The 13,663-nt window shown below is 34.4% G+C and overlaps 1 protein-coding gene across 5 annotated transcripts in view; it reads left to right on the top strand.

The window, feature by feature from the left end:
• LOC103484140 (uncharacterized) overlaps positions 1-10,648 on the top strand; it is a 29,241-nt gene extending 18,593 nt beyond the window's left edge. For 2 of the 5 annotated variants that reach the window (XM_008443049.3, XM_008441454.3), the window contains 4 exons: positions 3,956-4,116; positions 7,824-7,900; positions 8,365-8,479; positions 10,061-10,648. In XM_008443049.3, the coding sequence (XP_008441271.2) occupies positions 3,956-4,116; positions 7,824-7,900; positions 8,365-8,479; positions 10,061-10,244 (537 nt within the window). In that variant the 3' untranslated portion in view covers positions 10,245-10,648. Of the gene's footprint in view, positions 1-3,955; positions 4,293-7,823; positions 7,901-8,364; positions 8,480-10,060 lie in introns of those variants that run through there. The other 3 variants (XM_008442271.3, XR_001762154.2, XM_017043986.2) reach the window with 3 other exon arrangements.
• Positions 10,649-13,663: the final 3,015 nt, after the last annotated feature.

The following is a 13,663-nucleotide window of genomic DNA, read 5'->3' as shown; positions in this document are numbered from 1 at the left end:
CTTATTGATCTCTTAGGCTTTGATCTCATCTATTCATTGTACTCAAGCATTACTTTGTCTTTTCATTTTCTTAATGAAGACGCTTGTTTCCTTTTTTAAAGAAAAATTCTCCTCGTTTTGTAAATATCAGTACATTTGGATAAAATTTCACTGAGCTTGGATTTTCGTGCATTTTTCTTCTAATTTATCTGGATTAACCTCTAAAATCAGCTTGGCCTTGCATGAAGTCTTCTTGGCAATGGTCATCTTTCACTTTCTTCTAACAAAATGCTTCGGAAAAGCTTTGGAAGGCAGAGAAACTTCCTGTGCTTTGGGATTTCATTGTGCCTCTGTTTTACTCTTTATTCTACTCGAAAAATAGATGGCTGTAGAAGAGGACGATTGAGTGGAAGAACTGTTGGAGCTTTTAGCATTTGGAACATTGGACCTTTGTTATTATCAGAACTTTTGACTGATATTGGAGCTAATTGAGTGAAATAAACGAGAGATAACGGCTTGCTATTAACAACAAAGGAACGATTGAACTACTAGAATTTTGATCTTCCATGTTTAGACTTCCACCCAAGTTAACTTTTGCTTTTCCTTTGATAGCCTTATTAAATCTTGAGAACTTGTTGGTCAAATTAGTTAAGATATTAACTCTTTTCTCTGTCCTCCTTAAAAGACGCCTTCTCTCCTTCCTTTGATTTCTTATTGGGTGATGGTTTTTGCTTGGCCGTAACTTTCTCTGTCTTCATTAAATTAGACTTTTCAACTTCCTCAACTTCTGTACCGGCTGTTTTGTGCTTCTCTGGCAACTTTGAAACTTGGTGATGGGGTTTCTGATGAACATGAGATGGATCCAATGCCCATCCTCCTTTTCCATCAAGACGTCAAAAGGATTACTCGAAAATCCTGGTTTTGAGTATTTTGAGAAAAGAAAGGCCCATTCTGGTTTCAGTAGATTTGGAGTTTCTCCTTCGTCTAAAAGAACTTGATTGATCATAATTAGATCAATCGGATTGTTGAAGTCACTAATGAACAAAGCTTCTTCAATGGCCTTTGGAGCTTCTATTGCTTTCATATCTCCGAAATTTAAGAGAATATTGCTTCTAAATGCATCTTGTAATTCAACTGTAGCTGGCAAAAAATCGCATATATATCGACTGACCTTTATTTTGGCCTCCAAACAGTTAATCAAATTCATGGTTTCTAAAGAGATGCTTTCAAGACCTCCAAAATATCCTCCAATGGCTTTGAAAAAGTCAACTCTTCAATAATCCAGCGGAAGTTTTTGATAGAGATCCAACCACCATAACCTTTCACAACATCTGGTTTACTGTGCTTTGAGCCATTCCACTTTTCAACTAATATATGGAAGAAACCATATCTCTGCCACTTGCTCGGGGACTCAACCTTGTCTTTGAGATTGCATAAAGAAAATTTAATTATAGCTGTATGCACAAATAAAGGTTTGATGGTTATTTTGGAATGGAAATGATCCTCCAGCACTTTTTTAATATCTTTCCAATCATTAATCTCAAACAGGCGAGTAATAACCCACATAAATCGATAGGATTCGCGAAGTCACTGGGTAAAAGATCTTTTTTAATCAACCATGGAGCTTGAATCGACTCAATATCACTGAAATTAAGGAAGAAACTTCCTCTTAAAGTGTTCTTTATCTCATTGGTTGGTAGTAGTAACCCACATAAATTCGCTTTAGAACAATCAGTAAGGTTAAGGGTATCCAGAGCTATTTCTTCCAAACCTCCAAAGTACTCACCAATTACTTTGAAAACATCTTTCCTCCCTAGGTTAAGGGGTAGGTTCTTGACCGAGAGCCACCTCCATACTCTGTCATATGTGTTGCTCTACTATGCTTATCATCATCTCCCTTTTCAAATAATAGGTGAAATTTTTGGTAGTTAAACCATTCTTCGGGTGTAATAATCAAATCTTCAACCTTTTCTTTTGTTACTTTGATAATGGCTTTATTGGCATATAACGGGTTGATGCTGATCTTGATGTTGAACAAGTCTTCAAGATGGGCTTTTATGTCCTTCCATTCATTGAAGGCACATAAACGTGATTATCCAGAGATTAGAAAAGTCTTCCTTAATGCAATCGTTTGATTTTTGGACCCAATGGCTTTCGCCCAATTTTTTTTCCCTCTATGATTGATTGAGATTTGCTATGGGCACCCGTTGCTTTATCTGCATAGCTTAAGCCCAAGGAGTTTGCTAGAGGAGGCCGTGATCCCGTCTTAAGAGAGTCGTGCTACAGGGAGGAATGCCATTGTTTGTATCTATGAATCAACAAAAAGTCCTTGATCATATTAAGAAATGAAGACAATCCATTCTTGGAATCACCTAAGAAGATGTGAATAAAGGAGAAGTCGCTGGATCCCTTTCGTGCTACACACCTATGAACCAACCTGAAGGAGTTCGAAATTTAGTTAGCCTTGCTGATTCACGTCCGTCGTTTCTATTTTCCGAAAAGAACTTCCATTATGGTTCTTTCACCAGATTCGTAATAGCTTCCACGAACCATTCAAGTTGGAGCTTTGACACTTTGAGAGCTTTTCTGAAATCCACATCTTCAATATGGAAATATCCTCTTTCAAACCATACGCGGTAAAACAACTTGGATTTTAGAGATGAGTCTTAAGTAAGCAATTATTAAGTAACAAAGTTGTATACTAAGGACAAAATAGTTGTATGAGAACGAGGTTACTGGAAGGTTTGATTTGGTTCTTCTGGTACGTGTGAATATACCTTACATAAAGATGTCGTTTGGCGGCAATTAACTTTCGAATAAGTGCCTGTCAATTTGGAGGGGCAAGAAGATGAATCCGTGTCAATGGCATCTAATGTAGTTAAACCAGGTTCTCCAAAAGGCACGAGCGTGATGATAATTGGAGATATAAGAGAGAATAGTAAGATTACTTCAACTGGCGCTGTTACTGGAGGAAGTGAAGGCCCCTGTAGAGTACAATGGTTTAGAACGCCTTCTTCAATATTGGAAAGTTCGGATGGTTTTGAGGCTTTAAGAACACCCAAAATTGCAAAGGCATTCCACATACCTTTAGGTATCGTTGGCCTCTATATTGTCGCAAAATTCACTCTAATGGCTCCAGATGGTGAATCTGGTGAACCCGCTTATGCAATATCAGATAATTCAATTGTTCCCTTCCACCTAGCCTGAACTTCTTATTAAATACTGGCGATTACACTGAAGGCGGGATATTAACAGCACCTTATGGTTATGTTGGGGGTCATGAATGAAAAAGCTTTTACAGATGGTATCTTCATCAGAAGCTCAAGATTCGCCATATTTATGGCTTTTATTTTAGTACAGGAACTCCTATTCATTCTGGTAGAAATAGGAGATTTTATGCTGGGGGTCTTTTAGATACTGCTTCTTCTTCCCTGTAATCTTCTTTTTACCTCGGTTTTGGGTTTGTTTTCATGTGGCTGTGTGTTCCTGAACTATTTGGTTTCTATATGTTCTCTTGGGATTTTTGCATATGGGATATGATGATGGCACTAAGGGGTGTCATCCTAGTTGAGATGCCTAGGTGCGTCTCCGGATCCTCCCTCTCTATTTGTTTGGTTCTCTATCATTCTCATGGTATAATTCTATTGTACTTTGAGTTCTATATTAATTAAGAAGCTTGGCTCCATTTAAAAATTCAAGGATCAAAATATCTTTGTTTTTTTCTTTTTTATGTTACTTTTTTGTTTTAAGACAAAAATGAACATTTTGAAAGTGTAAGGGAATCAAATTGAGACAAACTCGAAACTATAGGGATTAAAATGAGATTTAAACCTTTAACCCCTCTCTCTTTTCTGTTGTGTATGTTGATCCTTCTAAGAATCATGCTTATTAAACTGCCAAAACCTTTTGCTGTATACTCCAGTTTCTATTGACAATAAGTATGAGTTCTGTCACCTATAACGTGAAATTTGTTCAGGTTGAAACTGTTGAAGGCTTGAAAGACCTCCAAATACCTGCTGGTGTTCAGCCAGGGGATAGAGTTAGATTGCCATTCATGGGGATTCCAGATATAAATAAACCTTCTGTTCGTGGTGATCATCTGTTTATTGTGAATGTTCAGATCCCGAAGCGTATCAGGTCCAGTTTTAACTATTATGATTTATGCCCCCCTCCCTCCTAGAATTCGATGTTAGTATCTTCACATTTAACATTTATCTGTCCATGGTTAGAGGATGAGAGTTACGTGTTAGGAACCGCAAGTTTCAGAATCCATCCCCACGCAAAAAGAACCAACAAAGTTGAAAGAGTAAAAGGTGTTAAAGGACAATAGGGTTTATTGGGTTTATTCTTATTTAATATTTTTCGTATTTGTATTTTTCCTTTTATCAATATTTTGACCTCTATTTATTCACCAATGTAATGGGTTATCATGTACTTTGATTTATTCAATATATTATATAAAATTATCATGATATTAGAGTTCTAGGATTTTATCTTATTCAAGTCTAGCCGCCACCATCGTTGTTTGATATCTGTCGCTGCCGAATATGGCCGTCTACGGAGACAGATCAGATTTGCATAGCCCATCTCTTTACTTTCTGTTTGTTAGATCCACTCTACTGATCAGTTACGCTCGAGGTTTGCCCCAGTTCTCTCTCCTTAAATCCCTTCTCCATTCCGCCGCCGTCACTCTCGAATTCGCATGCCCAGCACACTGTTGTTTCTCCTCCGCCGCACGCAACCAGACGTTGCTCAGATCTGCCACAGCTACCCTCAAATCCATGTCACGCCGCTAGCCACCCAAATCTGGCTCTGACCACCAGTGACACGAACACCTAGGCGCACAGACCTCTCTCGCCTCTCATATTTTCTTTGCACGTTAGTTTTTTTTCCAGTCAAGTCCAGTTTAGTTTTAGTAAGTTTGGTTTGGTGCGCTTCAGTCCACCCACTTAATTCGGTTCAATTAGGTTTAGCTTTAGTTTGGGTTCTGTTCATAGATTCCAGCTTCCAAGACCTTTGTTCCATTTTCAAATCCTTTCATGGGTTTTGTTACAGATCATCGATGATCTTTCTTCGTACTCAAAAGTTCTTATTTCGTTCTTCGTGGGTTTTATCATAGATCTCTATGCGAGGATCTATGTTTCTATCTCGGAAGTTCTTGGTTCCTTTCTTCGTGGGTTTGTGGTTTAGACTAAAAGTTCTTTTTTTTTGCTCTTGGGTTTTTGGTTCTATCCCAAATGTTTTTATTTGATTTGGACGTTTTTTTCACAAACTCAAGTTGTTTGTCATTCTACCACCTTAAGTTTGAGGGGGTGTTAAAGAAAAATTAGGGTATATTGGATTTATTCTTATTTGTATTTTTCCTTTATTTAGTATTTTGGGCTCTATTTTTTCACCAATGTAATAAGCTATTTTGTACCTTGATTTATTCAATGTATTATATAAAATTATCAAAAGAAAGTGAGAAACACGATTTAAAAGTCACAAAGCTCTTTAAGGACGAAAATTTTGACTGAAATTTTGAACACCACATACTTCAATTTGAAAGGAGAAGGGAAAACCAAGAAGAATCAATCGGTTGCTTCAAAACTACCAACCCAAATAAATTTTTTCAGATCTTTGTCGTCCACTGAAAATCATGATGACGAAGACAAAACATCCAAAAAGCTAAAACTTTTAATTAACTACATCATTTAGAAATTTTTCTCTTTCTTGAATATGAGAGAACTAGTTCTGAATAAGTGTTCAAGAGACTTAAATCCCAACACTTTATCTGCAGCGTTCAAACCTTACAAAGTACCCGATTATTAGACTAAAAGGTGGATGAAATCAGATCACGAAAGAAAACTAATTTGCATTTTTCTACTATCGAGAAATTATCTTCATTAGCCTGTATGAGAAGGAGGAAGGTTCTCAAATTTTCATTAAACCAAAATGATGCCACAATCATTGACTAATGGCAACAGATCCTTAGGCAATTCCGAGGGACCTTTGATGGGAACAACACTAGCTTCATCAAATAGAGAAGAGATATCAGCCCCTTCAACTTCTTCATTATTTTTTAAATCAAAACGATTTGGAAACCCCAGGGACTCCTCACTACTGACACTAAATGGAGACTCCAAGGTCTTGGACGTCGGTTTGTCAATGTCGGCACGACAAGGGAAGGCTCGCAACAAATTAACTTTAGAGTTAAAAATGGGGAGTTATGAATATTTGAAATGCTTGACAGGAGACCCTGAGTTTGCTGACCTGGAAAGACAATTAGAAATTTGGATTTTGGAGCTGCAAATCTCTAAACGGTCAGGATTGTTTGCAGAGATAGAAGGCTTTGAATTATGCTTCAGAAAGGGGGCTGAAAATGGTAATTTAATGTCACAACCTCCATTCAACTCAGACGGTCAGTGGGATTGCTATAAGCGTCTTGTACACTTGGAGACTTTTTGGAAATTGAGGGTTTAGAAACTCAAAATCTCCAAAATGTAGAATATGTTTCCCCTCTTTTGGTCAAAAATTTCGATCTTTGAAGGAACAAATCTACATTGGTTTTTCCTGACCTTAATATGAGCTTCACTACAATTGGTAAAATTATGGATTTCAGTAGTTATTTCTAGGAGTTCTCCAAAATGGTCTTCGATTGCTTCGAAAGTACTTCTACACCAGTTCTTCACTTTAATCCAACCTCCATAGCTTTTCAACACCAGTGGCCTACTATGTTTTGCACTGTCCCGTTTTTCAAATCTTAAGTAAAAATTGTTCCATTCTTGCCATTTACCTGCTGCATCAATGAAGTCACTAAGGGAGCCCTAATCTAGATTGATAAGGGCGTTGTCATCATAAAGGGAGTTAATAACAATGCTGGAATGGAATTTCGATTCTAGAAATTTGTGGATCAATCTCCAATCATTAGAAGCAAAAAGTTTTGATATAATCCTGAGGTTATCAAAGTTAAGCTTAGCCACCTCATGGTTTTCAATTAACCATTGTTTTTTAATTGAAGGGGGGTGACAGATTGAGACCTGAGAATGAACTTTATAATTGAAAGTCGGGCGAGATCCCATTTTTCCAGATCTAGTTACTGATTGGTAGGAGATTTTAGATCTATAAGTAGCAGCACAACTTTGTTTTTCCACCGAAGGTTGGAAGGGAGCTTTAATAGAAATGGTTGAGAACCAATGGGAGTAGTCTACTATGTCTACATAGTTTTCCAGCATTCTTCGAAAGGAGGACCAACCTTGCATATTGGCTCTTGAGCAGATTCTAAGGGTAGAGTGACCTCCTAAATAAGGCCAAATGTCACAGCTGAGGATCCACACCGAGTTGGCTTGGAACTTGAAGATATTCATTCGCCCTCTGTCAGTATCACCATCTTTCTTGAAGAAATGTTCTATTAGATTATTGAGGAGACCAGAAATAGTATGCAAATTCCATCAGAGTTGAGCTTCGGAGATTGATATAGATTTGTTAGCTTCCACATCTTCAATGATAAAATCTTTTTTCCCTGTCCAAATACAGTAATGAAATTGATTAACTTTGCAGCTGGCAATTTCCATGTTGAGGGGCTCGTCGGAGAGGCTTGGCTAAACCAGGGAGAAAGGTGGAGGAGGAGGGAGGAGGGAGGGGAGAGGACTTACCTTTCCTTTTTTTTATTATTTTCTATTGGATGTGCAGTAATTTGGTTCTCTTTCGACTTCAATGTCATCGTACAAATAGTGACTTTGCATGTGCACTGCTGAAAAGCTATAGAATTAATGTTTGCTCCTTAGTCCTCTCTTCTTTCTTCAGTTACGAATGATATAATTTGGTTTTTTTTCTTTGGGTTTTTCATGTTATGATAAATGCAGCGACTCAGAACGCACAAAAATTAAAGAATTGGCTTTACTCAAGGCATCTACTAAGAATGATGAGGTTTACACTCATGGTAATGGACCACTAGTCATCATTTTCATTTTTGTTTATTAGTTATATGGTTTTAAAATCCTATTGAGCTTCTTAAATTTGTATATTTATCATCTTCTAGTCTTACCTTCAAATTCTACTTACGTTCTTAAACTTTTAATAAAAGTTTATTTTGGTTCTTCTTACCATCCAAATAATTAATTTCTTATGTCATTAGAATTTTGTAATGCATTTAATAGATATCTTATGTGTCTACTGTATCTAAAGTTCGAAGATAGATAGCCTATGATTTATTTTGAATGCAATATTAAAAAAAATTCATTGGCGAACATCAAATAAATTTTTTTGGAAGTTGAAAGACCAAAAACATAACTTTTAACATGAGGAGCAAAACAAAATAAGTGTCGACTGATTTAAACTTAAATATGTTGTATAATGTTCCAGTGATACTTACTGAATTTTATTTGAATTTTCATGTGATGCCAGGGTTGCCTCTAGGAACCTTTGATAAATATGCAGATAAAAATCAAGGAGACCTTGTTTCCAGCCAGGAAATTAAGCGCCACACGTCACTCTGGTCTTCAATCAAGTACTTCATTCGGTATTATTCAGTGAAGAGTCTTTCTAATTTTTTAACAAGAAACAAAGCTTTTCATTGAAAAAATGAAAGATCGTACAAGCTATGTAAAGGAGAGAAGTAAAAAATGCAATATGGATAAAAAATACATGGGAAGAATTGCTTGAAGAAACAAATAAGACATAGAAAAATATAAGAGCAACAAGAACAATGCAAATAAGCCAAGAGAGACGAGAACTTAAAAAAATCATGTGAGGCTGTAACACGGCTTCAAAACTTCACAAGACAAAAGTCTTCAAACAAAGGGGAAAACTTGCAACTTGCTTGAAAATGAAGTCTAAACAAACTGATTAGCTTGTTGTTCAGCCGTAAACATCTCCAAAAATAAATCATGAACGCAGAATCTTCTAAACTAGCTAAGCAATGAGGATAATGAGAATGACGGCTAGCTCCTTAGCTACAACATAAAAAACCTTCTTGAGAGAATTCAAAAAGAACTGACTAGAAAATAGAAGAATGGTCAAAAGGGGTTTGGATGCATGAGAATGTCAAAAGGACAGCCTTATAATATTATTACTATAATGAAAAGTCTAGACCACCAATGCAAAAGTAGAGCAAAGAATCCAAGAAGAGAATTCTTCGATAATTATCGAAAGTTTAGGTTTTATTTCATTGATAGTGCTTCCACATTCTTCAAAATAATGCAAAAGAAATTTACTAACTTCGGAGTGAACCTTAGAAAACATCTATCAAAATGACAACCAAAGATCCAGAAAGAAAGAAACTTCAACAAATTAGCACAAGCTGACTGCAAATTACTTTCATGTTGTCACACTGGTCACCAATAGAATGACCAGAGCAGATAGCATTAATGGTTCCAAAGTCGTCATTTGGGCTTTTGTAGTATCATTTGTTCAATCCAGAGGGTTGTTTTTCTTTTGGAATGTTGTAGTATTCATCTGATAGGTTTTAAAAAGTTGGCATTGTATTCTCTTGGTCAAAGTCTCCTGCTAGTCAATTTCATCAGGAATGGTGCAATTCTCGAATGTTTGAGGTCACCTTTCTAACTTCTCCGTAGTGATCCCAAAGATTTTTTGTTAGCTGCATGACGAAGTATGCTGCCTGTTCTTTGAATTTCAGTCTGATGGGGTTTCTTTGTTATCTCTCAACGCTTTCGTAGGAGTTTTCTTAGGTTTGCTTTGCAGGAGAGGAGTTCTTTCTCCATCTGTTCTAGAGTGCTCATCTTTTTTATTTGTTGACGTTTCTTTAGCTGTCCATTAATGTTCTCTACCTAAACGCCCTTGTTTAAATAACTGCCTTTCATATGTTGTGATTGTCATTTTTCGTGCCTTCATTGGGATCCACTATTGGTGATGACTAGTTGATCACCCGTGAGGCATTTAGTCGAGGAAATTGGTTGAGGCAGTCGTTTGCCAAAAGTTGAGTTATATTTATTAGATGCAGTTTAATCTTCATAAACGGTCTCCAATTAAACGGCTTTGTTAAAATAATTACCACACCTTTATTTTTATATTTAAATTCCTCCTTTAGTTCTTGCGTGCTTGGCTTGAATTTATCTTATAAATTTTGTGCTCTTTTTCCCAGTAAAAGACAGCCTCGAGAAGGATTTGCTTCGATTGGCATAGAGATCTCAAAACCGTCTTGTTGTAGGCCTTTGAAGTTGCATTCTTCATACACAGACTCGCTGATAATGGTTGTACTAGTAACTTCACTCTTCTTGATGGGGAAAAATTACTTCTGGACACTTTTCCGCAGAAAATACCATTGACTCTTGGTGGGGACGGTAGAAGTTTCCAGGGTTTTGGAAGTTTCAACTGGAAGGATTTTGGCAAAAACAAAAGCCACCGAAGGTTTTCGAGGATAATCATATATATGGGAAATTTCAAAGTGCAGGAGGAGCAAGAGAGATGCACAAGAAGCTAAGAACGAGGAGGCAAGAATCGAGAAGCTACACGTTGGTGCGTTCGTTATTTCAGCAATTTCACTACAAGATGTTATAAGGCATGGTAAAAAATCTTAGATTTTCAAAAATTGAGTGAGATTTCATTTATGCCTCTCAAGATAGTGTCATTCGTACGAAAGTTCAAATAGATTCAAAATTTTAAATTATAATGTGTATATATAATTAGTTTATGAGAGTGAAGAGTAAAACCCTTCACTTCATTGCACCTACCTATGATATTATTATAAAATTATAGTAGCGAAACTTTATTCTGGTGGTTGAAGGGTTACTTGAGTTTAATTTATTAAGGGCAGTATAAGATGCATACATCTCTGTGTATCACATTATTATTTACACGAAATAAAATTAGAATATTATAAGAAAAAAACAAAAAATATTTGCCACGATTACAGTTTGATGGAATGCATAAAAATAGATCACTTTGAATGGACTAAGTATTACTAGTATTTCTTTACATAAGTATTACAATAAAACTTTGGTAAAATGTAGAAAAAAAATTAAAGATAGAATGAGCATATATAGGTTTAATTTTTAAACACAAAATCAAAAGCTAAAAGATTACCAAAGGTCTTAATTTTTTTTAGAATGGTTTCAATTTGGTACTTAAAACTTAAGAATTAAGAATATGACATGTTGAAATAAACACTAAATCCAAAATCTTAAGTTTAATAAGATATTTTGGGGATAAAATGAAAGAAAAAAAGAGTTTAAAGGTGTGTTTTGTTTCCTTTTTAAGTGTTTAATTTTGAGAGTATATCATTTTAAAAAAAAATATTTAACAACCATTTAAAATAATTTTTGAACAATTTTCAAAAATATTAACTACTTTCATACAAAGAGTTCAAGTGAAAATAATTTTTTTTTAAAAAAATCTTTAATCAATCTAAATACATCATTCCTACCAAAACTTAGACCCTTTTTTGAGTCAAAAGAATAATGTATTGAATTAAAGTCCAAACTGAATGATTCTTATTAAAATAAATCAAAATACAATACCTCATTTTCTTTTTATAACAAAATTTCTAAAAGTACATACAAATATGACAAAAATATCGCAATCTATTCGTAATAAATTATGATAAATCAAGATAAACATACCTATCATAATACAAATAGAAACAAATATCTACAATGATTCTTTATAGATGAACTGTGATATTTTGATATATTTTATAAATATTTTGGTGGAATGTATTTGGGAAGAGTTCATTTTTTTTGTGATATGGAAATTATTTTCGCAATCAATCTTTTGTTTAGTAATATCGTGAAACTAGCACACTAGGGTTGCCTGGAAAATCGAAGAATAGCACAAGCTTAATGAAATCATGATTATGACATAATCGACTCTCCTTCCCTCTCTCTTAATCAACTATATTTCACTAAATTAAGAATTTAAATGATGAACTTCGATTGAAAAATTATACAAAAACTAAAAGGGGAGAACCAATTCATATCACTCAACTTTGGAATAAATTAAAATTTAAATGCATAAATCGTATATTAAAAAATAATTATAAATTTATGTAATATTTTCATAGCGTTGAATAAAACTCCTTCCACTCCTAAAATTTCATTTTATCCCTAAATATTCGATTTTCCCTTCATCACTCCACTCCTAAGATTTCATTTTCATCTCCATCATTCAACCTTACGCGACCGTTTATCTTTCTATACGATCGTTCAACCATTTACACAATCGTTTAGCTTTCTATTTGACAGTTTACCATCTTACGCAATCGTTTAGCTTACAAACAATCGTAATCATTTACCCTCTTACATTGTTGTTTAGCTTTTTATACGATCGTTTACTCTTTTACGTGGTTGTTTAACTTTCAAACGATTGTAATCGTTTTTACACGATCGTTTAGCTTTATATATGATCGTTCAACCTCTAACACGATTGTTTACAATCTTACAGTTTGGTTCGATTTTAGAATCGATTTAATGTCTTAAACTTAAATCGAATCGAACCGCATTCAATTTAAATGAAATCAAACCGAACCACATGCATTCAGTTTCGATTCGATTCCAGTTCAGTTGCGGTTTGGTTCAGTTTTCAATTGTTTTTTTGAACACCCCTATGGAAAACTATCATATTTGGAAATGGAGAAAAGTTGTGTTTGGCTTGTCTAGAGCTTACGAGATACAAATACAATAGAATTTTTTTATACATCAGTTTCTAAAAATCTAAGAAACTGCTATGTTCAAAGATATATTCTTCTTTAAAAAATATGCAATTCACTAACCACAAAAAAAATAAAAAAATAAATTAAACTATTTTCATGAGTTTAGATAGGTGAAAACTTGAGAGATTATTTTTCATAGTTCTTCAAACTAGTACAAATATACAATGAAATGGTTGTACAAACTCAATACTTGTGATATGTCTTTAATCATTCAAAATCAAATGAATGTTATGTGTTTGGCTTGTCTAGAGCTTGCGAGATATAGATACAATAGAATTCGTCTATACGTCAGTTCTAAGAAACTGATATGTTTTAAGATATGTTTTTTATCTTTAAAAAATATACGATTCATTGACCACAAAAAATAATAAACTAAACTAAACTATTTTCATGAGCTTACAGAGATGGAAACTTAAAATATTATTTTCCTAGTTTTCCAAGCAAGTACAAATATACAAATGAAATTGTTGTATTTGATTGTGATATGTCTTTAATCAAATGATTGTGTTTGACTTGTCACTTACGAGATATAGATACAATAGAATTCATCTATACGTCAGTTTCTAAAAATCTAAGAAACCAATATGTTTGAAGATACTTTTTTTCTTTTAAAAAATATGCAATTCACTAACCACAATAAATAAAAAAATAAATAATACAAAAACTATTTTCACGAGTTCAGAAAGGTGGAAACTTGAGAGATTATTTTTCAGCAAGTACAAATATGCAGTGAAATAGTTGAACAGATTCAAGACTTGTGATATGTCTTTATAGCCCTAAACACAATTTTTGTACTTTAATATTTGTTTTTGAACAATTAAAATAATATTTTAAAGTGATTTTTAATATGATTAATGTTCTAATTACTTTCAGATGTGTCTTAATTTCGATCGATAACTTCTTTGCTTCCAATAAAAACAGTTTGAACATGGCCTTTCAAATGTGAGAAAATGTAAGGTCGAAAAACTAGTTCAACGTCTGCGCCCAAATTCTTTATTGTTTGTAAGCATAAATCCAGTCACTACAGAAACAAACGCC

The sequence above is a fragment of the Cucumis melo genome, chromosome 12, assembly GCF_025177605.1.
Source record: "Cucumis melo cultivar AY chromosome 12, USDA_Cmelo_AY_1.0, whole genome shotgun sequence".
NCBI lineage: Eukaryota > Viridiplantae > Streptophyta > Magnoliopsida > Cucurbitales > Cucurbitaceae > Cucumis > Cucumis melo.
Note: the sequence above shows the minus strand (reverse complement) of the source record. Positions and strands in the feature narration are given on the sequence as shown.